Raw genomic sequence first — 22,273 nt, forward strand, 5'->3', positions numbered from 1 at the left:
CGTAGCATTTTTCAAAAATGATGCGTTGAAAAAGCTGGTGATGCATCGCACTCGAGTAAATTGTATGAAATGGTTGCAAACCGCTAACCTACCGTTCAATTATTCTACAGCATCGTTTCTTGGAAACGTCCAGCAGTCTGAGCCAACGCGCACGGCGGAGTAAATAAATGAAAGCGTATTGAACGGTAACCTAACGAGCACGACGACGACGAGGACAAATAATAATAATAAGGAAGGCGCATTGAAAGGGGTAGCGGGCGACCTCAACAGAAGTTATAGAAGACTTGGCCTTTATTCTGTTCATGATTCCGTTTCCTAACTTCGAAGCAAAGGTGGAGAAAAGAAAAGGTTGAACTCTCATGCAACTAACTTAACTAATTCAATAAATTTCAATTAACTATTATAGAGGTGGTGTTCTAATTTTATAAAGTTGATAAAGATCATTCTCTTTAAAACTAAAATTTAAGTTTAAATTCCGCGTTACTGATAATCTCTCTTGATGAAGAATCTATAATAAGTAAAAAGTCTTAAAGGTTATTCTGTTCATGATTCTGTTTCCTAACTTCGAAGCAAAGGTAGAGAAAAGAAAAAGTTGAACTCTCATGCAACTACCTTAACTAATTCAATAAATTAACTTAAATTTTGCGTTACTAATAATCCCTCTTGGTGAACAATCTATAATAACTAAAAAGTCCTAAAGGTTATTCTGTTCATGATTCCGTTTCCTAACTTCGAAGCAAAGGTAGAGAAAAGAAAAAGTTGAACTCTCATGCAACTACCTTAACTAATTCAATAAATTTCAATTAACTATTATAGAGACGGTGTTCTAATTTTATAAAGTTGATAAAGATCATTCTCTTTAAGACTAAAATTTAAGTTTAAATTCTGCGTTACTGGTAATCCCTCTTGGTGAACAATCTATAATAACTAAAAAGTCCTAAAGGAAACTTGTGGTATACCTGGCCGAATGGAGCCTTGTCCCCCCTAAACTTTTTGTAACCGAAAATATGGGTATTAGGTGAAAGTATATATGAGAAAAAAAATATATATATATATATATAGGGAACTGTTATTAGCATTTCAAAAATCTCATTCTACACTCCTCACAAATGTATTTTTCTTTCTAATTATAGAAAGTTTAAAGTGCCTAATGAGATTTTTGAAGTGCTAATAACAATTCCCGGTATATATATATGTATGTATGTATGTCTATATATGGATGGTTAAATTTTCGAAATTACCATTTGATTCTTTTTTGGTTTCGTAAAATATGCACAAAACTTAGCCTATATTATTATGGGAGAAGCTCTATGGTTAAGTTTTCATAAATGACAAAATTGTGCTATGTTTAAGGGAGAAAATACTACTTATATACATATAAATTTATCAACATTAAAGTTTTTGTGCATATGGTATGAAAACATAAGGAAATTTTATTTTGACATGCTCTTGCCTTTTCATATGAGCTTCATTGTTTTAATAAACCTAAGAATTGTTTCATGAAGTTTGCCCACAAAAAGGAATTCGCCCATTTAACGTGTATCTCAACTTCATAAAAATTGACAAAGTTGAGAATTTCTATGAGAAACTATAGTATTGTTTCATTATGTTTTCATGGAATATGCACAACAGTTTTCAATGTTGATTAGTAAATTTTGTAGGTCTTGTAGTTTAATTTTATTTCCTAAAAAGTGTAATTTTTTTAGGGTTCTTTAGAGAAAGACCCTTAAAACTCATATTTTTCAAACAAAAACCCAACTAATATTAAACATTCAAATAAAACCCAAATTTCAAATAGTATGTAGATAAGTACATAACCAATTATCACAACATATTTACAACTTATGCCACAAAATCCTAATTATATTAATAAATATTATTACTCACCCTAATTATGATTAGCAATTAACCCCATATGAAAATTTTACCTTTTTTGTTTCATAAATATTTTATATATATATATATATATATATATATTAATTTACCCATATTCATAAACAATTATAGGCACATTTTTCATACGAAAAAAAGGATCCTTTGTATAATCAGTTATTTTACATCAAATAATATTGATTGAAAAAAAAATCAAGAATCAATTAATATTCTTTTATTTTGTAGGTAAATTATTTTACACAGATTATTATATACACTAGCCATTTTGATTTGTTATCATATATGCGTGTCAAAAATAATTTAACTATATTTATATGTAAGTATAAGTGTGACATCCCACATCGTCCAGGGGAGTGATTCTTATATGTATATTCTCATCCCTACCTAGCACGAGACCTTTTGGGAGCTCACTGGCTTCGGGTTCCGTAGGAACTCCGAAGTTAAGCGAGTAGCTCGCGAAAGCATTCCCAGGATGGGTGACCCATCGGGAAGTTCTCGTGTGAGTTCCCAAAAACAAAACCGTAAGGGTGTGGTCGGGGCCCAAAGCGGACAATATCATGCTACGGTGGTGGAGCGGGCCCGAGAAGTGGTCCCCCCGGGCCGGGATGTGACAATTTGGTATCAGAGCCTAACCCTGGTCGTGGTGTGTCGACGAGGACGTCGGGCCCTTAAGGGGGGTGGATTGTGACATCTCACATCGCCCAGGGGAGTGATCCTTATATGTATATTTTCATCCCTACCTAGTACGAGGCCTTTTGGGAGCTCACTGGCTTCGGGTTCCGTAGGAACTCCGAAGTTAAGCTAGTAGCGCACGAGAGCATTCCCAGGATGGGTGACCCATCGGGAAGTTCTCGTGTGAGTTCCCAAAAACAAAACCGTGAGGGCATGGTCGGGGCCCAAAGCGGACAATATCGTGTTATGGTTGTGGAGCGGGCCCTGGAAGTGGTCCCCCCTCGAACTGGGATGTGACAATAAGTAAAATAATTTTTTTTATAAGAATTAAACAATAGGTAAATTATATTGTAGGTAAATTATGTTTCAAAAAAAAAAAAAGGAAAGTTGAAATTCATAAACAAAAAGTAGTAGATATATTATCTTTTCAATCAAATTATATTCCTTTATTTTGTAGGTAAATTTTTTTTAAAGCATTATTACATATTCCGGGCACATTTTACTATGTGCAAATGTATATTAGTTTTAGTAGGAATTATATATTGTAGGTACATTATGTTTGTACAAAAAAAAAAAAAAAAAAATAGGTAAATTAAAATTCATAAACAAAAAGTGGTAGATATATTATTTTTTTTAATCAACTTGCATACCTATATTTTGTACGTAAATAATTTTACATGCATTATTACATATATTGGGCACATTTTAGTAATATATATGTACAATTATATTTTATTATATCAAATGTAGATAAATTAATATTAAATCAAATAACAATTTTTTATTTTGTAGTTAAATTATTTTGCATACCGGGCATATTTTATTACTAACACATATGTCCAAATAATTTACCTATGATTTTATGTAAATTACTCCATAGTTCCCTTTCAGTTTCCATTTGGTAAGAAAATGATAAGATTAAATTAAAAATGTCTAATTTTATGAAAATTTGGAAAATAATTACAAAATATGAAGGAAAGTATAACATTAATGTTTATTTATTTAATTTTTTTTTTTTTAGCGAGAAGCATTAACATACAATTTGTTATGATATATTAATATGCAATGAATTTAATCGTTAATACATTTTTTTCATTAATCATTCCCTTCAAATCTGCATAGAATTAAATGCATACATTAAAATTGTAATTAGGGGTATTTTATGTGACATCCCGTCCTGGAAATATCGAAAACATACATGTGAAAAGACTAGTTTGCCCCTAGTTCGTTTCTTTTACGCTTATTGGTTATTTTTGTGTTGTTGGCATGTGTTGGGCCACACACACACCTTCCCACCACTCCACACCTTCTGTCCCTTTCCCTGTCTCTCTCCCGAGCCCCATTTCCCTTCTCTTTCACTATTCACGTACGGACACACCCACAAACACCCTAAACACTAGCAGATCGAGGGAACCAAGGTCACAGTCGAGATCGTGAAGCTCGTGGGAGTCCAGTCGTACCATTTTCAGGTGAGAACTCCGTCGTTTTCACGTCGATTCGACGATGTCCGTTTTGAGTACTATTCATACAAAAATAATTTAGCAAGTTTTTGGGATTTTGAAGCTCGTAGGTGACTTAGTGAGGTCCCAAGGAGTCTCGGAGTACTTCGTTTGAAGAATTTTGACGTCGGAATCATTGTGTTTGGAGTTGACCGGAGTTGGGTGGTTTGGACAGGTAAGATCACGTAGTTTTTGACTCTTGAAAGTTGTATATTTATGTTCTCCTAGTTCTAGGCGTCATTTTGGTACAAAAATCGTGAAAAATGGTTGAAAAACGAGAGAGAAATCGAAGTTAGAAGTTTTTCTAGTTTTCCGGCGCCGGCGACGGCGCCGGAGTCTCGCCGGAGAAGGAGACGGAATATTCCGTCAAGTCTGACGGAATATTCCTGACGCCGTTAACGGAATCTGTCAAAACTGACGGAATATTCCTTACGGCGTCAGTTGACGCCGTCAGCGTGCCAGGCACGTGCCTGCACGTGGCCGGCGCGTGCGGCGGTGGAAAATTTTTCTAAAAATTTGGGTGTGATCCTGAGGTTGTGTAGAGCACGTTGGTATATTCATTTGTCCAATTTGAGCAATGTATGAGAAGTTATTACGAAAAGTTGGTTATGTGCTTTAAAACTTACGTTTTTATAGTTGTTTCGCATATAGGTGATACGTATCCCGAGGACGAGCGTGGTCACTCGAGGCAGGGGGCTACGACCTTTCCACTTACCAGTGAGTGGGCTTTTGGTTTTCCGTATATACCTATATACTATATTTTTCCCATAAATTGATTTAAATGCTTATTAGTTATGCCATGCATTACATTATCGTTATTTATGCATCGTTGGTTACGTTAGTAGTTGCATATATATATACATATGCATATTGGGTGCTGTGGACGCACAGGTAAGTGTCAGGTAAGTGTTATTCATGTTTACATTCAGTAGCGATTCGAGATACTTAGAGAGCTCATAACCTGCACCCCCGGTGTTAGTGCTCCCGCCCAGAGTAGGGCACAGTCCTTCACGTGATGTTCACCTCCCGCACCACACGCTCAGCTTGGATCCAAGTTAGGTGCACAGTCCTGTCGTACAGACCACTTTAGGTGGTTCCGACTCGTAGGTGACCCGCGATTATTCGCCCAGCCTTCACGTGATCGTAGCACTAGAGCGTATATATGTATTACACCTAGGCCTGTCGTACAGACCACCTTAGGTGGTTCCGACTCGTGGGCAGGTTCAGTTATTGAGTTTGAGATTTGAGCTCTAGATGCAGCCGTACAGGTCACGTTAGGTGACTCCGGCTGCCAGATTACATGTTATTGATATGATTATACCTGAACACTTGCATATCATTATGAGGTTTCGACATGGCATATTATTGAGCATGTTTGGCATATATATTATACGTATATTTATTTTCTGGGAAGTATATAGGTTTTACGGCGAGGGGTTAGAATGTATTTGATTAAATGGTTTTCTAAAAGCTTTGTTTTTGCCCACTCACGCTTTTGTTTTGCGCCCCTCCAGGTTCTAGTGGTCTAGCAGGTTCGGTGGTTTCCCAGAGGACTTTTCCGGCATTTCTGACAGACACTCACCATTGTAGGGTCACATTCGGGTGTACTGTTGTCGCATTTTTTTTCTTTTGGACTGCTGTAGACTGATTACTCTGAACTTAGCGTCTCACTTACGCTAGCACTGGTTTTTTTATCACTTTGTATGCTAGTTTTTAATTATTCGTACTTTTTCTCACTATTTTACTAGCTTCCGCACGTACACATGGTTACGTCACCTCTGCGTGGCGGCCATCACGCCCTGATCTTGGTCGGGGTGTGTCATTTTAGGCATCTGGAAAATGCAAAATGTGTAAAGTCAAACATAATTAATGAATTTACTTATGTGGTGCCTAGTCATTGGGTTTTATTCAAGTAAAAAGATTATGTCCGATTTTATGTAAAAAAACTTGAGTTTCAAGAGCTAAAATCATATTTTCAGTTTTTTTTATGAGGTTTTAATTTAAACTGTGCAATGACTTTATTGTTCATACAATCAAATATATAGCTTCTATAAGAACTGTTATAGTGCTAAAAGAAAGTCACTTTGCCCTCCTTCTGAGTCCCTTGTTTATTTTATTAAACAGTAGTACAAGATGACTTTTTTTTAGTTCAAATTTTGTTGCGAGTGGATTCATAGGTCTAGTATGTGTAAGTTATTTAGAGAAATTATTATGAAGATGCTACCCATCTTCCACGACCACCACGACCACCCATCTTCTAAGGCCGATTCCAGCCAACTCTAATGGAGTTTTTCGACACCACCACCACCATCTTGAAGCTCTCATTCCCCTCTACAAAATCCATCCAAGAACCACTCTGATTAACCTTTGTATGTGGGGGTTTGAGGCCACAAAAGTTGATGGTTCTCACGGTGCCCCAGCCACCCTTTTTGATTTTCCGGCAAAACGATGACCAATGTCACCACTTGGGCTTTGTAGCCCATCATCCCAGGAGAAAATCCCAACCAACCTTGACCCCGTTGGTCCACCGTAGACGAATCGACACCGGGAAGTTTTAGTTACCGCCGACTTTGTGGGCAAAATTGAACATCTTCCGTCCACTTTTGGACTTCGTGGCAGACACTAATCATTCGGGATGCCTCGATACGTGCACTAGAGAATCATAGCGTGGACTCCAGGTGAGTGGATATTTTTCTTTTTATCGTACATATTATTGATAGTTTCATCGACACTTTTAAAGTGATTTAGGTATATTACCTTCATATAATTAATGCGAATGCTTGAAGTACTAATATGAACTACGAATGGCTTGATCCCTGTTTAGGGTACGTAGGCAGTCTAACGAGACGTTAGATGCATCCATAATATATTTGAGACAAAAGCCTTATTTGGGAAATTGAGCAATGTGAAGGAAGTTGGTGGAAATGTGAGATTTAACCTTATGTTTTTGGTGGTTAAATGTTGGTCATAAATGAATGTGTGAGGCATTGAGAGAGTGAAGTAAAGAATCGTAAATAATGATGGTTAATTAAACTAATATTTAGTTGGACTTGTTCTCGATAATTATTCTTGAAATAAATAGTTCGGGGGTGGGGTGTTACAGATTATGCATATTTCGCCATGTTATATATATATATATGTATATGTATATACTGGTAAATGCTATGATATGGTTGAGTATTAGATTGCTTCAAGACATATACATATGTATACTACCTGTAAGGAATTACTGTGAATGCTTTGAAGTGCGAAGAGGAACGCATGACGCACAAGTAAGTTCAGGTAAGTTTATGGTGTTATTTGAAATGATCGAGTTATGGCATGACTATATTTATACTTTAGGCAACTCCGACCTTGTCGTACAGGTTGCAATGGTAGGCAACTCCGACACTGTCGTACAGGTTGCCTATGAGTCGTACATGTTATGTTGAGATGCATTGAGAGCTCATAAACCTGCACCCCGGTGTTAGTGCTCCCGCCCATGGCTAAGGCACAGTCCTTCACGTGATGTTCACCTCCTGCACCTTACGCTCACCTTGGATCCAAGGTAAGTGCACAGTCCTGTCGTACAGACCACAATAAGTGGTTCCGACTCGTAGGTGACCTGCGATTATTCGCACAGTCTTCACGTGATCGTAGCACTTGAGCGTATTTATTTACACCCAGTCCTGTCGTACAAATCACTTTAGGTGGTTCCGACTCGTGTGCATGTATACTTATTGAGCTATTGGCTAGCATGTTGATGAGCTATTGACTAGCATGTTAATGAGCTATTGGCTAGCAGGTTGATGAGCTATTGGCTAGCATGTTATTGAGCTATTGGCTAGTATGTTGATGAGGTATTGGCTAGTATGTTGATTTGAAAAGTTTTGTTTCGCTCACTCACATTTTCTATTTTTGCACCCCTCCAGGTTCTAGAAGCAAAATTTTGTATCGACAAGGATTCGTGGCACTTTTTAGTACATATGTCTTCTTATGATGGTATAATCATTATCTTACCTTACTGTACTTTACCTATGCTCTGTATCACACATGAAATGGGTCCAAACCTGCTCATCGTGCACTCATGTACTTAAGCACTTTTAGGTTTTAATTTATTCACATTTTATACACTACCACACTTTATGGTTTCGTCACCTTCCTGGTGTCGGCCAGCGCAGCTCGATTCGGGGTCCTAGTGGACATTCCAGGTTGGGGTATGTCACTTAATGTTGAGAAAAAAAATTCATAGGCTTCATGCAAGTTTTTATTTTTGGTTTTGTAGAATATGCACATAACTTGTACTAGAAGATGAGAAAATATTATACTTATATACATTAAAAAAAATTATTTTTCAACATTAATATTTTGTGCATATGCTATGAAAATACCAAGAAATTGTATTTTGGCCCTACTCACATGAGCTTCATCATTTTCAATAAACTTACGAATATGTCTCATTTACGTGTATCAAAAGTTCATTGAAGAATTTATTCCATTGGAGTGTGTATCACAAGTTCACGAAAAAATGACAGAGTTGAAATTTCATGTGAGGAAAAAGTATAATTTCCCTTTTTTTTTTTCACAGAATATGCACAAAAATTTCGATGTTGATTAATATACTTTTTGTTTCTTGTAAGTATCATTTTCTTTATGAGTTTTGCATATGCTATGAAAACGTGTGGAAATTATATGTTTTCCTACTCACATGAGCTCTGTCATGTTTAATGTGCATACAAATTGATCTCATTTATGTGTTTCATATTTTTCATTGGTAAATTGATCTCGTTTGCGTGAATTATAAATTAAAGAAAAATGAAAAAATTGAGAATTTTATTTGAGGAGACTATAGTATAATTCTCTTATGTTTTCATAGAATATACGCAAAAGGTTCAACGTTGTTTAATGAAAATCAGCTCTTTTGTTTTTCTTCTTTTTTTATTGAAAATATCAGCTATCTTTTCTAATGTACAATGATTTGTTCCAAAACTTTAAGTTTTATATAAAAATACTTCAAAAGCTCAATTGGAGAAAAGAACCTCCTCATTTACCTACTTGTCATGCTCTAACAAATTCCTAGTGATTTCCAGATGTGAAATTCCTTAGTGCCCTTCCCATTACAAAGCCAAGTCATATTTTTTTAAGTATTGATATGTTCTAATTGATTATTAGTTGCAGAATGTGCCATTCTTCCACTACAAAGTATTAAATTTGTGTATTTTCCTCTAAAGTATAAGCGGTGGTATTCATTTTCTAAAGTATTGAATTTGTTTATTTTCTTTTAAAGTATAATATTATTCATAATCTACTTTTTCAAAGACTTCTGTCAAAAGCCTGTTTTTTGTTTTTTTAAATATATCATCACAACAACTTTTAAAAGTAAGAAAATATGGCCTTGTTCTTATAACCAAAAGAGAAAATATGAGCCTTTCTTTCTTTGTTTCAACAATTAACATTAGACGAGACTAATCGAGCTGTATTTGTTGGAAAATATAGTTTGAAACAGATTCATCGCAATATATAATCAATCTAGATTATATATGAACAGTTTTGAAAACTTGGCCGATAGATGTGAGTATAGATACCAGAGAAATTTACAACGAAATTAACACCTAATTCTGTGACATGAAAGTTCTTATCTCATGAAGACTCTTCAACCTTTTTTTTTTGGGTTCATTTTTTTCAACTTTTTATTTTGGGAGAGCATGAATCAGATTGTCGTGTTGGATTACACAAACAAATTATATTATATATCAATAAAACAGGAAAAAAAAGCCTAAAACACTGTTCCTTAGCCAGTTTTATGCCTTTTTTGCCCTCGAGTTGCTCTGTAAATTTAGGTTTTTGTGTGTTTTATACAGTTAAATGGCATTTTTGCCCCTGGACTTGTTCCCAGAAATTGCAGAAATCAAAAAGGAAAATCTGATATTATTGATAAAATACTAGCAAACCCACCTGAACTTAAGCACTTTTAGGGGTTTGTTCTGCTTTTGGTTCACTTAATATTCATACCTGTTTATGTTTTTACCTTTTTAAGTGTATGTTTTTAAGTTTTTTTTTTTTTTTGTTCTGTGTAAGAATGTGTTCAACATGCTTTCTTTGTCGCACATCCTTTCAATAATTTAGATTGACTTCACCCCTAATCCATTGACAGTTACTTTGTATACGTTAGGGTGGGTCTTCTTCTTCAGCTTAGTGGGCACTGTACCTTTAGCAGAGCATCTAGGTAATGCGACTGAGTAAGTGCTAGTTTTTTGTTTAAGCATTAAGTTATCTTAACTTTGCTAAGGCTAATTCTTAAGTTTTTCATTGTTCTCTTAACTTTATGTTTTTTATTTTTGTAAATATCATTTAGTAATTTACTATAATCTGATTGCTTTATCATTTGATACTCAATAATTTCTCCAGGGCATCGGATGTTTAACTTAACATCATAAGTAAATTGCATTGGTTCTTTCCATTGAATTTGTGCTTTGGCCTTGCTCAACTGAAGTCCTTCCCGAGAAATCTGGAGCACCAGATTGTCCTGCAAGTAGCACTTCTATTCTTTCTTCTTTTTGCAGAAATAATGCATTAAGCACTTGAACTGTTAATTGATCCTTTTCCATTTGCATGTTGCAGTACTTTATGAAGACTCAAAGATGCAAATTTGTATGAGATGCAAGTTTAATCATCCAAAGGACAAAGTGAGTATACCATAGTACTACAACTTTCCATAAAGTGGTTCCAATGATATAGTTTTATATATAATACTCTTACACTCTTTTTTACTAATTTTTGTTACACCATCAATCAATCACTCACATGTCCTACTATTCGGATCAGGATCCTCTCCTGATCCTTATATGGGGATCGTCATGATCAAGGAGTGTGGGCCGTTGGATAAAAATCCAACAGCTACAAACAGGGGGTCCTTTTAAAGTTATAATAATTATAGCCGTTAGATTTTTATCCAACGGCCCACACTCCTTGGTCATGACGATCCCCATAGAGTGGTTCAAAGAATTCCAAGAGCTTCATTCTTGCTCTACTTCGAATCGAAACTGAATACTGCCTGTCCAAATTTTCTCACCCTTTCATTCCTACCTCCTCCACCTCTTCAGCCTTGCTCCACCGTGAATTGAAACCAAAATTTGCTCATCCAAATCAATTTCGGTTCACTCAACCCCTATAACCCAAATTTCTCCAGATCATTCCAAAATTCAATGGCAAACACAAAACCCAGATCCCTAACTCACTCGATAACGTGTCAAAGGTTGGGCATCCAGTTCTCTCACGTGGCTCCCGTTGGATGCAGTATGCTTTTGCTGCTGCCAATCTACAGGTAAAGCTTAAATTTACATAGATAAGTATCATTTTCTTTATGAGTTTTGCATATGCTATGAAAACGTGTGGAAATTATATGCTTTCCTACTCACATGAGCTCTGTCATGTTTAATGTGCATACAAATTGATATCATTTATGTGTTTCATATTTTTCATTGGTAAATTGATCTCGTTTGCGTGAATTATAAATTAAAGAAAAATGAAAAAATTGAGAATTTTATTTGAGGAGAGTATAGTATAATTCTCTTATGTTTTCATAGAATATACGCAAAAGGTTCACCGTTGTTTAATGAAAATCAGCTCTTTTGTTTTTCTTCTTTTTTTATTGAAAATATCAGCTATCTTTTCTAATGTACAATTATTTGTTCCAAAACTATAAGTTTTATATAAAAATACTTCAAAAGCTCAATTGGAGAAAAGAACCTCCTCATTTACCTACTTGTCAGTTGTCATGCTCTAACTAATTCCTAGTGATTCCCAGACGTGAAATTCCTTAGTGCCCTTCCCATTACAAAGCCAAGTCATATTTTTTTAAGTATTGATATGTTCTAATTGATTATTAGTTGCAGAATGTGCCATTCTTCCACTACAAAGTATTAAATTTGTGTATTTTCCTCTAAAGTATAAGCGGTGGTATTCATTTTCTAAAGTATTGAATTTGTTTATTTTCTTTTAAAGTATAATATTATTCATAATCTACTTTTTCAAAGACTTCTGTCAAAAGCCTGTTTTTTGTTTTTTTAAATATATCATCACAACAACTTTTAAAAGTAAGAAAATATGGCCTTGTTCTTATAACCAAAAGAGAAAATATGAGCCTTTCTTTCTTTGTTTCAACAATTAATATTAGACGAGACTAATCGAGCTGTATTTGTTGGAAAATATAGTTTGAAACAGATTCATCGCAATATATAATCAATCTAGATTATATATGAACAGTTTTGAAAACTTGACCGATAGATGTGAGTATAGATACCAGAAAAATTTACAACAAAATTAACGTCCAATTCTGTGACATGAAGGTTCTTATCTCATGAAGACTCTTCAGCCTTTTTTTTTGGGTTTATTTTTTTCAACTTTTTATTTTGGGAGAGCATGAATCAGATTGTCGTGTTGGATTACACAAACAAATTATATTATATATAAAATAAAAGAGGAAAAAAAGCCTAAGACACTGTTCCTTCGCCAGTTTTATGCCTTTTTTGCCCTCGAGTTGCTCTGTGAATTTAGGTTTTTGTGTGTTTTATACAGTTAAATGGCATTTTTGCCCCTGGACTTGTTCCCAGAAATTGCAGAAATCAAAAAGGAAAAAACTGTGCTCTGCAACATGATCGGCGATTTCGATTCCGCTTGGTGAGATCTGTGCGATCTTTGCTTCAGGTTCTTCTTTTAATTGCTATGTCTGTAGCAGCTTTGTTCAGTTAGATATCTAATTGTTGATTATTGGATTTTTTGTTACTGTGTTCAAGAGAAAGAAGAAAGGTAAGAACTTTGAGCTGAGATAGTGCCCAACTCTCAGGTGTACTGTAATTTTTTATCACTTCCAAAATTACCTTCTGCAATAGAGAAAAGGGTGATGAATTTGACAAAGTTTGATGCTTTTTAGGATCGGTAGGCCGCTATTTCTATCTAACTCCACATGTAGTTTTTAACTTTTTATATGTTCAAGTTTTTTTAATATAAATTTTGAGTGATGTTTCATTCTTAAGCCGTGGTTTTTTTTTGCTTTGCAGTTTCCGGTTTCTATTTCCACAAAGAACTTTCAGACAGGGTATAACTTCTTCAGGTGTGTGGTCTGTAAATTTCTCGAATTTCGATTTCTCAAATCGCTATTGTTTATTAGATTTTGCTTTCGATCTGATTCCAATTGAGTTCGATTTCGAACTTGAATTTATATTCGATTTTGATTTACTTATGACCTAATTTTTTTTTTTTTTTTGAAGAAATTTAGAGATGAAGGTATTCAAGTTGGTACCTTCAAGTTGGAGACTTTGAGTTCAGCTTTTTTCAAATTTGTACAACCTCTTTCTCTATTTTCGTTAAATTTCTGGAATTTTTTGTATAATTTTATGAAGCGTTTAATTTTTTTTTTTTTATTAATTAAATTACAAATAAGTATCAATGGCCTTCATTTGGTACCAATCAATCAAGTGAGAGGTGTGTTGTCTGAATGTTTGATTTTGCTTGAATCAGTCTCTCCAAGTAGGAGAAAGAGAAGGATCCGAATGGGAGCAAGGCACGACATGGAACATGCAAGCTCATGAGACTGTTAACGTTCAAGGGACTCGGGGGATGGTGACTGATCAACTGAAAAAACTGAGGTATATGGTTTTTCTCTTCGAATTCCATAAACATGCATGTATTTACATCTAATATTAACGGTACAAGGAATCAAATAATTAAAATTTGACCTAGAAAAATATTAGTTAAGTAAGCCGGTTCGCAAGTGTGTGCAGTGCACATATAATATGTTCAATTTCTTGAAAACCGTCTTTATTTCGCAGATTAAACTGAGAAATTTGAAAAACCCTGTTCGAGATTTTGCTTGAAATCGTGGTTTGGGATTAAATAGCAAGGTCGTATCCGGTATTCCGAGAAGTACTTCAATGATATCTACGAGTACAGGTATGCTCCTTTCTGCTTCGCTTTCTTTCGATTTTTCTTCATTTTTTTTATTAACTTTTTGTTTGTTTTCAATGTTGGTACAGGCATGTGGCTAAACTGCTCCCAAAAAAATGGGCTTCTCTGCGAGGTAATTTATTAGGGTTTTCACTTTCCTTGATTGTAATATGTCCTTTTGAGAAATGCTTTGAGATTTGTTTGTGTTATTTTGGGTTTTGTGTAATCTTGGAATCTTTCCTTTTTCTTCAGTGAGATTTGGGCTTTTCGGTTTCGTTTACAGTTCTTTTGAGTGTCCATGAATTTTCAATGCTGGGTTTCTGTGGATTTTGTTATTTGAAGAGGGGAACTATGGATTGGTTTGTTACTTGGTACATACGTTTATATGCATCAAATTATATACATTCCCTGCTACTCAAATGTTCAAATGTATTCATTTATGTATGTTTGCGCATTCACTTTCGTATACGTGTGTTAACTGCCATATATACAATACAGCCATTTAGATTTGGTTAAATGAATAATGAAAGTATACAAATCGGTCATTTCACACATATAGATTGATAGTTAGATTGAATCGAAATTTCGTGAATCGGTCATACACTTTACGTGATTTCTATGCGGGAATGCTGGTGAATGCCTTATTTAATTTCTAAGAAATTGAAGCTGAGAATATGGTATTTTCCTTTTGCTATGGAGAATAGTGGATTCTGTGGTGCAGTAAATATGAGGCCCAATATAAGTGTATTTTTCCTTCTCTCTTATATTCATCTGTTTTCAATATCAGATTGAATTTGCATTAAGGGTTTTGTTGATCTGATTTATTGATAAAATACTAGAAAACCCACCTGAACTTAAGCACTTTTAGGGGTTTGTTCTGCTTTTGGTTCACTTAATATTCATACCTGTTTATGTTTTTACATTTTTAAGTGTATGTTTTTAAGTTTTTTTTTTTTTCCTTGTTCTGTGTAAGAATGTGTTCAACATGGTTTCTTTTTCGCACACCCTTTCAATAATTTAGATTGACTTCACCCCTAATCCATTGACAGTTACTTTGTATACGTTAGGGATGGGTCTTCTTCTTCAGCTTAGTGGGCACTGTACCTTTAGCAGAGCGTCTAGGTAATGTGACTGAGTAAGTGCTAATTTTTTGTTTAAGCATTAAGTTATCTTAACTTTGCTAAGGCTAATTCTTAAGTTTTTCATTGTTCTCTTAACTTTATGTTTTTTATTTTTGTAAATATCATTTAGTAATTTACTATAATCTGATTGCTTTATCATTTGATACTCAATAATTTCTCCAGGGCATCGGATGTTTAACTTAACATCACAAGTAAATTGCATTGGTTCTTTCCATTGAATTTGTGCTTTGGCCTTGCTCAACTGAAGTCCTTCCCGAGAAATCTGGAGCACCAGATTGTCCTGCAAGTAGCACTTCTATTCTTTCTTCTTTTTGCAGAAATAATGCATTAAGCACTTGAACTGTTAATTGATCCTTTTCCATTTGCATGTTGCAGTACTTTATGAAGACTCAAAGATGCAAATTTGTATGAGATGCAAGTTTAATCATCCAAAGGACAAAGTGAGTATACCATAGTACTACAACTTTCCATAAAGTGGTTCCAATGATATAGTTTTATATATAATACTCTTACACTCTCTTTTACTAATTTTTGTTACACCATCAATCACTCACATGTCCTACTATTCGGATTAGGATCCTCTCCTGATCCTTATATGGGGATCCTCATGACCAAGGAGTGTGGGCCGTTGGATAAAAATCCAACAGCTACAAACAGGGGGTCCCTTTAAAGTTATAATAATTATAGCCGTTGGATTTTTATCCAACGGCCCACACTCCTTGGTCATGAGGATCCCCATAGAGTGGTTCAAAGAATTCCAAGAGCTTCATTCTTGCTCTACTTCGAATCGAAACTGAATATTGCCTATCCAAATTTTCTCACCCTTTCATTCCTACCTCCTCCACCTCTTCATCCTTGCTCCACCGTGAATTGAAACCAAAAGTTGCTCATCCAAATCAATTTCGGTTCACTCAACCCCTAAAACCCAAATTTCTCCAGATCATTCCAAAATTCAATGGCAAACACAAAACCCAGATCCCTAAACTCACTCGATAACGTGTCAAAGGTTGGGCATCCAGTTCTCTCACGTGGCTCCTGTTGGATGCAGTATGCTTTTGCTGCTGCCAATCTACAGTTAAAGCTTAAATTTACATATATATATATTTTTTTTTTATTTTTCTTGATTGGAATTTGGGCTTTTTGTTCCTCCTTAATCCCAAAGTTCTGTAATTTATGCAACTTTGATCGAAAGACATGTTTTTTATTGCTGAAAATTGTCAACCCCAGTTTAGGTATTCATTTGCTCATTAAAATCACTTTTTGGATTCCGTAACTGAACCTCCTTGCTCCTCTTTTAACTCTAGAATCTTCAGTATATATGTGGGTTTTGCTTTGAATTTGATAAACCTCTCTGTGTTCGTGAGCTGATTCAGTTTTTGGGTACTAAGTCAAAATTTTGTTGGATAGGAACCCATAAACAAGTATGAGGAAGTGTGTGAATCATCACTCAGCAAGGGTGATTGGCGATAGAAATTGGGTTATTCCATTCATTACTGGCTTTATAATACTCATTACCCTCTTTTTCTTAAAAGGGTTTTGGCTCTGGAAGGAGATGGAGATCGGTGACAATGATCGGAGTTCGTTGCTGTGTGGATGATCCCAGTGTAGCGCTGGTTTTCAACTCTGGTGATTTGTAGGGTTTTGGGGGTGTGAATTTTGGGGTATTTCATTTGGATTTCTGGGTAAGCAGTTGCCACCTCTATCAACTAAAATTTAGTTCCCTTCTTTTGTTTCTCAAATTTGTTTGATGGAAAGATTGTTTTATCCTTTACCAAACTGTTGTTAGGATTAATAGTTTTGATTTTTTTTTAATTTATTTTATATTTTATTTTGAAGCCCTGAATTTTGCAATGACTGTCTACCCTGTATGTACACCAGATGCTCCTGACATTTCAAATAAGGTAACTTCCCAAACTCTGATGTTTCGCTTTTTTACCGGTATATGTAATCCATTGAGTTCTGTAACTTTACTAAGATTCGTTTGCTATGCAAGTTAAATTGTTATTTTTCGGTTTGTCAATAATTTTGCTTTTCTACTCTACATCCTGGAGAGGTTGCCATGTCAAGGAGTTCCAAGTTTTTCTTAATAGATAACAGTTGTTTTTAATCTTAGTCTGTAATATGTATGGTCTTGATCATGTCTTTTATTTTGGTGGCAGTTAGGTGTCACTAGATGGTCTACTAAAGCAGCTAAGGATATTGAAATCAGTTATGGTTGATTGGTGGTGGGGAATTGTAGAGGGATATGGTAGACATGAGAATATATGCTCTGAACTCACATTTAGTCTGGAGATTATATAATCATTTGGGCTTGGTTTCTCTCTAGGATAAAGCTTCTGTCTGGCTATGTATATGGAATTGGGTTTGTGTAATTGATGTCAAGTAATTGAGTGAAAGAGTTAAGCTCTCCTTTTACGCAACAATCAATCCCTCTCTTTTTGTAAACCAATCCAACCAAACCCTTCTTATTTATCTTAAACATATAAAACCAACACATTCTGTGATGGTAAAGATAAAAATGTTACAGTCGAGTTTAAAAAGTCACTTTAAACACAAACCGCAGAGTTTGAAGAGCAGCGTTCACTGAGGAAACACATGTATCAGAACCGAGACTTGTGGAGCCAATTTAGGTTGATATTCTCTTTGGCCACGATTATACTTACGTTGCTGAGAAACGGTGAGAAAGGTTCCCATAAATATTTTGTCTCTTCATCACAGACCACTTCCTCTAACAGCTCAAGATCCCTGACTGATGGAGGCAGCTCTTGCAACCTTGAGCATTGTCTCATGTTGATCTTTCTTAAACTACTCATTTCACCAATGTCTTCGGGCAACACCTTGATGCTGAAGCAATCAGATATGTCAAGAAAGTTTACCTTTCCAAGGTTCTTCATTGAGGTTGGAAGCTTCGACAGTTCTGTGCAGAATCTTAGCCTCAACAGTTCTAAATTTTCCAACTTTCCAATCCCTTCAGGCAAGGCAGATAGTTTATGACAGTTAGTAACATTGAGCTTCTTGAGTTTACTAAGATCACAAACCTCAGCGGGCAATTCAATTAAATCACTGCAATAGTCGATGTTCATTTCCTCTAGATTCGGGAATGCGGATGAGAATAAGATGGAACAGTTGTTGAAAGCTTGACCAATGTTACACATGAACAAGGATATCTTCTTCAGACTCGCCAATTGTATGGGATTCTTGGTTATGGAAGGAATTGAGATGCGTTCTAATCTGATTCTCTTAAGATTTGGTAATGAACTCAAAAGTTGGAAGTTACTCAATTCAGCAGGTAAGAAACCATAATTTGTGACTATCAGAGCCTTCAATTCACCCATGTTCACCACGGAATCAGGTAAAGCATAGTTCTTTGTCTGAAAATTCAACACTAAAACCTCAACTTCTGGCGTTTGCAAGCTGTGCCAATTTGTTGAAAACCCTTCATCTGCAAAGTAACAACTGTGAGTGTGGGGAGGAGAAACTAAAATGAAAGTATTATTGATACTTAATGTGCACACATGTGCGTGCGGAATGAATATTTATTTGTGCATGTCTACGTAATTGCTAAAGCGAAAGGGAGAGATAGAACAACCAGTTGTTATGGACAATAAGTGGGCCTTCATCTGCTTCCGTTCTCTCCACCATTTTGGAAGTTTGTCTCCACATATGTCAATAATCAGTCTTTTTCTATGTTCTACAGGTCCTTTTTTTGTGTTGTAGATAGCCAGCTCCCGAAGAACATCATGCTGGGTAACAAAGTGCTCACTATAGTATCCGTCCCCCTCCATCTTGTCCTTCCTGGTGATGATCAAAACTAATTTTCTTAGAAGAGATTTCTTCAACCAACATATTGCAATAAAAAGTTATCAGCATCAACCGGTCATGAATACAAGGGGGAAAATCGAGTGAAAATATCATACAAGAGAAAATAAAGCATGCACACCTTGTGACAACAAGATTAGCTAGACTTCGTTTGGTGAGTTCGTAGATGTTTGCAATGCACTCTATATCTGTATCTACATCATATAACTCTGCCCAGATATCAATGAGGGCAGCCGCAGGGATTCTTTGGTCTTCTGGAAATGAACCTAAGTCTAAGAAACATTCCTTGATGATTTCTTTATCCAAGGCATCCAAGCTTCGTTCAAGGCAGAGCAGCAATTCAGTCTCTGAATCAAGAATAGAAAAACCTTTGGACATTTGAAGTTCTCTTTTTTGCCATATCTCTATAGGCTCCCCGCTAAGCGATCTCCCCACCACTTTAATAGCAAGTGGAAATCCCTTGCAACGCTCAACTATCTGCAGGATAATTTTCCATGACAAAATCAACTAACTTTTAACTTGCAAAGCCAAAATTCAAGTTACTAAGATGAGAAAATGACTAAATAACTACATACAGTATTCTAATTTTAGTTTTAGTCCACAAGTAAGTATGCTTAGATGCATGACTACTCACAGGTTTATATGGTAAATGGACGTGTTCATTCACTCGATTGTGGATGCTTTGCGTAAAGTGAACATAATTTCTTGATAATTTTCCAAAACCAAATCAACTAATTTTTTACTATACATGTGCGTTGCAACTAAAAAGTACCTTTTCTGGAAGATCTTTTGGAATATGAGAGCTCTTATGTCCAAGGGATGCTGAATGATGAAAAAGTCTCATCGCATTGTCACGATCCAATGATTGCAAATAATAAGGGGAACCATATCCCCGAAATTCAGACCTAGATGTCACCAAAAACTTGTAATTTTCCGTTTTGAATCGATCAAACTTCTCCACAAGGGATTCTGATCCAGGCCAAACATCATCCAGGACAATCAGTAAAGGATTCTGCCCTTCTTCCTTCAGAAAACGTTGCAGCCACGTTGCTGTACTAACTTCGTTTTGGAAAGTAGGTACTTGGAAACCCTTGCGTTGATATAGATCTTGAACAATATTTTCTAATTTAGGCTTCTTTGAAACCGTGACAAAGAAGATGTTATCCTTGAATGTATCTATCCAGAGAAAACATAATAAATCAGTCATTGAGGCGTCATTTAAATCTGCCATAGTTGTACAATGTGAAAAAACAGATACAATTCAGAGTGCTAACTTATAATATATGATACCTTTGATATCCTTGTCTTGACAAAACTTTGTAGCCAAAGTGGTTTTCCCACATCCTCCAGGAGCAGTCAGCACAACCATTGACACATTTTCGTCCTTTAGAAGCATCCTCTTCAATTCCTTTAGAGGAAAATCCAATCCAACCACGAGCGGCGGAAGTTCAGGTACTGCACACCAAGCTTCACTGTCGGGTTGTTTTGGTATCACCATATTCGATTCAATTCTGCTGACCGCCTTCTCTACATTCTTCACCGTAACTGCGCTATCCTTCACATCCCTTATTCCCTGAGTTTTTAGTATGTCCAAAAGTCGTTGAAGAGATGCATCCCATTCAATCAGCCTGTTGGCGTACTTGTACCTTTTGTATAATAATACGTTCCACCATCGAATCTTCCTGCACCTTTGGACGAGATCTATGCCCTCCTTCAAATGTACTTTCAAGTTTCTCAGTTCCTGATCCGATAGGCCCAATTTCTTGTTGGATTCTTCTATATCTTTCAACAATGGTTCCAAAGAGTCTAACCTTAATTTGATGTTTTTGAGTAGGGGCTTAAACATTACATTCTTGGTGATCAGCTCCTTGAGGACATCATACAGCGCATTGAATAGTGTTCCGAGACCAGCCCCTCCGAAAAGGTCGCCTACTCCACTCATTCCTTGATTCTTAACAGCAAAAACCAACACCAAAATCAGAAAAACTTACAAAGTTTCAATCTAAAATTTACGACGACAGAAAATAACAGGGAAATTGGCTGCTGAAATGATCAGTTTTTCAGTATGTCTTCGATAATTGAGATTTGATTTCGGACCATTTGAGCCACTTTCCCAAAACAATTTACAGATTAGAAACTGTGGAAAAGTGAGACACTTTTAAACTTGGAACCCAATATAAGGAGATTCAGAAAACAAGCAATACAGAGTTCGATATTCTCTTACGTTGTTGGTGATCAAGCAAGATAGGATAAACAAACCATCTGGGAGTTGTCATAGAAATACTTACTTTGAAGCTCGATAGAAATTTCGGAGTTGGAGCGCGTTGACTCAAGCAATAGCTGATCGAGTGTGGAGGGAGACTTGGAAATTAACCAGGAAACTGCATTACCATGTCTGGGAAGCTTCATGGCGAGAGCGACAGAGATAATCCAACAACCATATTGTTGTGTTGAGAGTTGTCCCACATTGACGAGAGACAAAATTTATTATGTGCTTATATAATCTTAAATTATTCCTTATATAATCAATTAATTTTCTAATTTCATAGGTAAATGGCGACCAGAGTTGTATTTTTCTCAGAAAGTATTGCTTCTTATATCCTATTAAAGTGTGAGGGCGACAACAGCATAGAGAGCATATATGACTAATATTTAACAATTCCTCCTACTAGCAGCTAATTGCACTTACGGTCGGCCACCACGGATTATATTTTGAAAATTTTAATTTTGCAATAAGACTCACCCTAATCATTGAAGTAATTTAGCTTGTATTTTCCCTTTTTATTTCAACCCTTGGAGGGTCCCACATATGCACGTGGACGTGCCCTAAATTGGTCGAGCGCGTAGAGCAAGACGTGCTGCACGCACGAAACTCACGAAAGACTAACAGTCGGGGGATCCTGTGCACGTGGGTGTGTCAGCCACCCAGCTGAGCCTAACGACTCTTTCTTTCATTCAAGCCAGTGATTCAGTGGATTGTTGGCTGATTCAATGGTCCAAGTTCAAAATTTATTTTATTTTTTAATTTTATATTTATAAATTCATTGATTCTAACAAATGAGATTTAATATGATCAAATTCAACAGTAAAAAAATAAATAAATAAACCGTAGCAGTTCAAATTTAAACCCAACTGCTAAAATAATTATAAAAAAATTCAACGACTGAGATTTAAAGTACTAAATTTGTGTATTTTCCTCTAAAGTATAATCGATGTTATTCATTTTCTAAAGTATTGAATTTGTATATTTTCTTATAAAGTATACTGTTATTCGTAATCTACTTTTTCAACGACTTCTATGTCAAAAGCCTATTGTTTTGTTTT

At 35.6% G+C, this 22,273-nt stretch overlaps 2 protein-coding genes across 6 annotated transcripts; one reads left to right on the forward strand and one right to left on the reverse strand.

Moving 5' to 3' along the window:
- Window positions 1-7,357: 7,357 nt before the first annotated feature.
- LOC137746636 (uncharacterized) lies at window positions 7,358-17,553 on the forward strand. Its single transcript, XM_088685591.1, has 17 exons — window positions 7,358-7,429; window positions 7,466-10,282; window positions 10,452-10,575; window positions 10,665-10,729; window positions 11,035-11,367; window positions 12,621-12,749; window positions 13,103-13,155; window positions 13,313-13,328; window positions 13,563-13,690; window positions 13,874-13,994; window positions 14,078-14,121; window positions 15,056-15,123; window positions 15,293-15,416; window positions 15,506-16,204; window positions 16,663-16,812; window positions 16,967-17,031; window positions 17,290-17,553. Exons 5-10 carry the CDS (start codon window positions 11,335-11,337, stop codon window positions 13,881-13,883), a joined length of 369 nt encoding a protein of 122 aa, XP_088541717.1. The 5' UTR covers window positions 7,358-7,429; window positions 7,466-10,282; window positions 10,452-10,575; window positions 10,665-10,729; window positions 11,035-11,334; the 3' UTR covers window positions 13,884-13,994; window positions 14,078-14,121; window positions 15,056-15,123; window positions 15,293-15,416; window positions 15,506-16,204; window positions 16,663-16,812; window positions 16,967-17,031; window positions 17,290-17,553.
- A 12-nt stretch (window positions 17,554-17,565) lies between these two features.
- LOC137746580 (putative disease resistance protein At5g66900) lies at window positions 17,566-21,784 on the reverse strand. Of its 5 annotated transcripts, XM_088685579.1 has the most exons (8): window positions 21,505-21,774; window positions 21,238-21,393; window positions 20,761-20,900; window positions 20,240-20,660; window positions 19,722-20,125; window positions 19,071-19,426; window positions 18,720-18,925; window positions 17,566-18,572 (listed from the first exon to the last, which is right to left on the reverse strand). In XM_088685579.1, exons 4-8 carry the CDS (start codon window positions 20,445-20,447, stop codon window positions 17,731-17,733), a joined length of 2,016 nt encoding a protein of 671 aa, XP_088541705.1. In that variant the 5' UTR covers window positions 20,448-20,660; window positions 20,761-20,900; window positions 21,238-21,393; window positions 21,505-21,774; the 3' UTR covers window positions 17,566-17,730. The 5 variants fall into 5 exon arrangements, with proteins under 5 accessions (XP_088541705.1, XP_088541693.1, XP_088541700.1 ...); XM_088685567.1 differs by having other exon boundaries at window positions 20,240-20,900; window positions 21,505-21,784; XM_088685574.1 differs by lacking the exon at window positions 21,505-21,774 and having other exon boundaries at window positions 21,238-21,405.
- Window positions 21,785-22,273: the final 489 nt, after the last annotated feature.

Source organism: Pyrus communis, chromosome 2 (assembly GCF_041283825.1).
Source record: "Pyrus communis isolate YQ-2024b chromosome 2, ASM4128382v1, whole genome shotgun sequence".
Lineage (NCBI taxonomy): Eukaryota > Viridiplantae > Streptophyta > Magnoliopsida > Rosales > Rosaceae > Pyrus > Pyrus communis.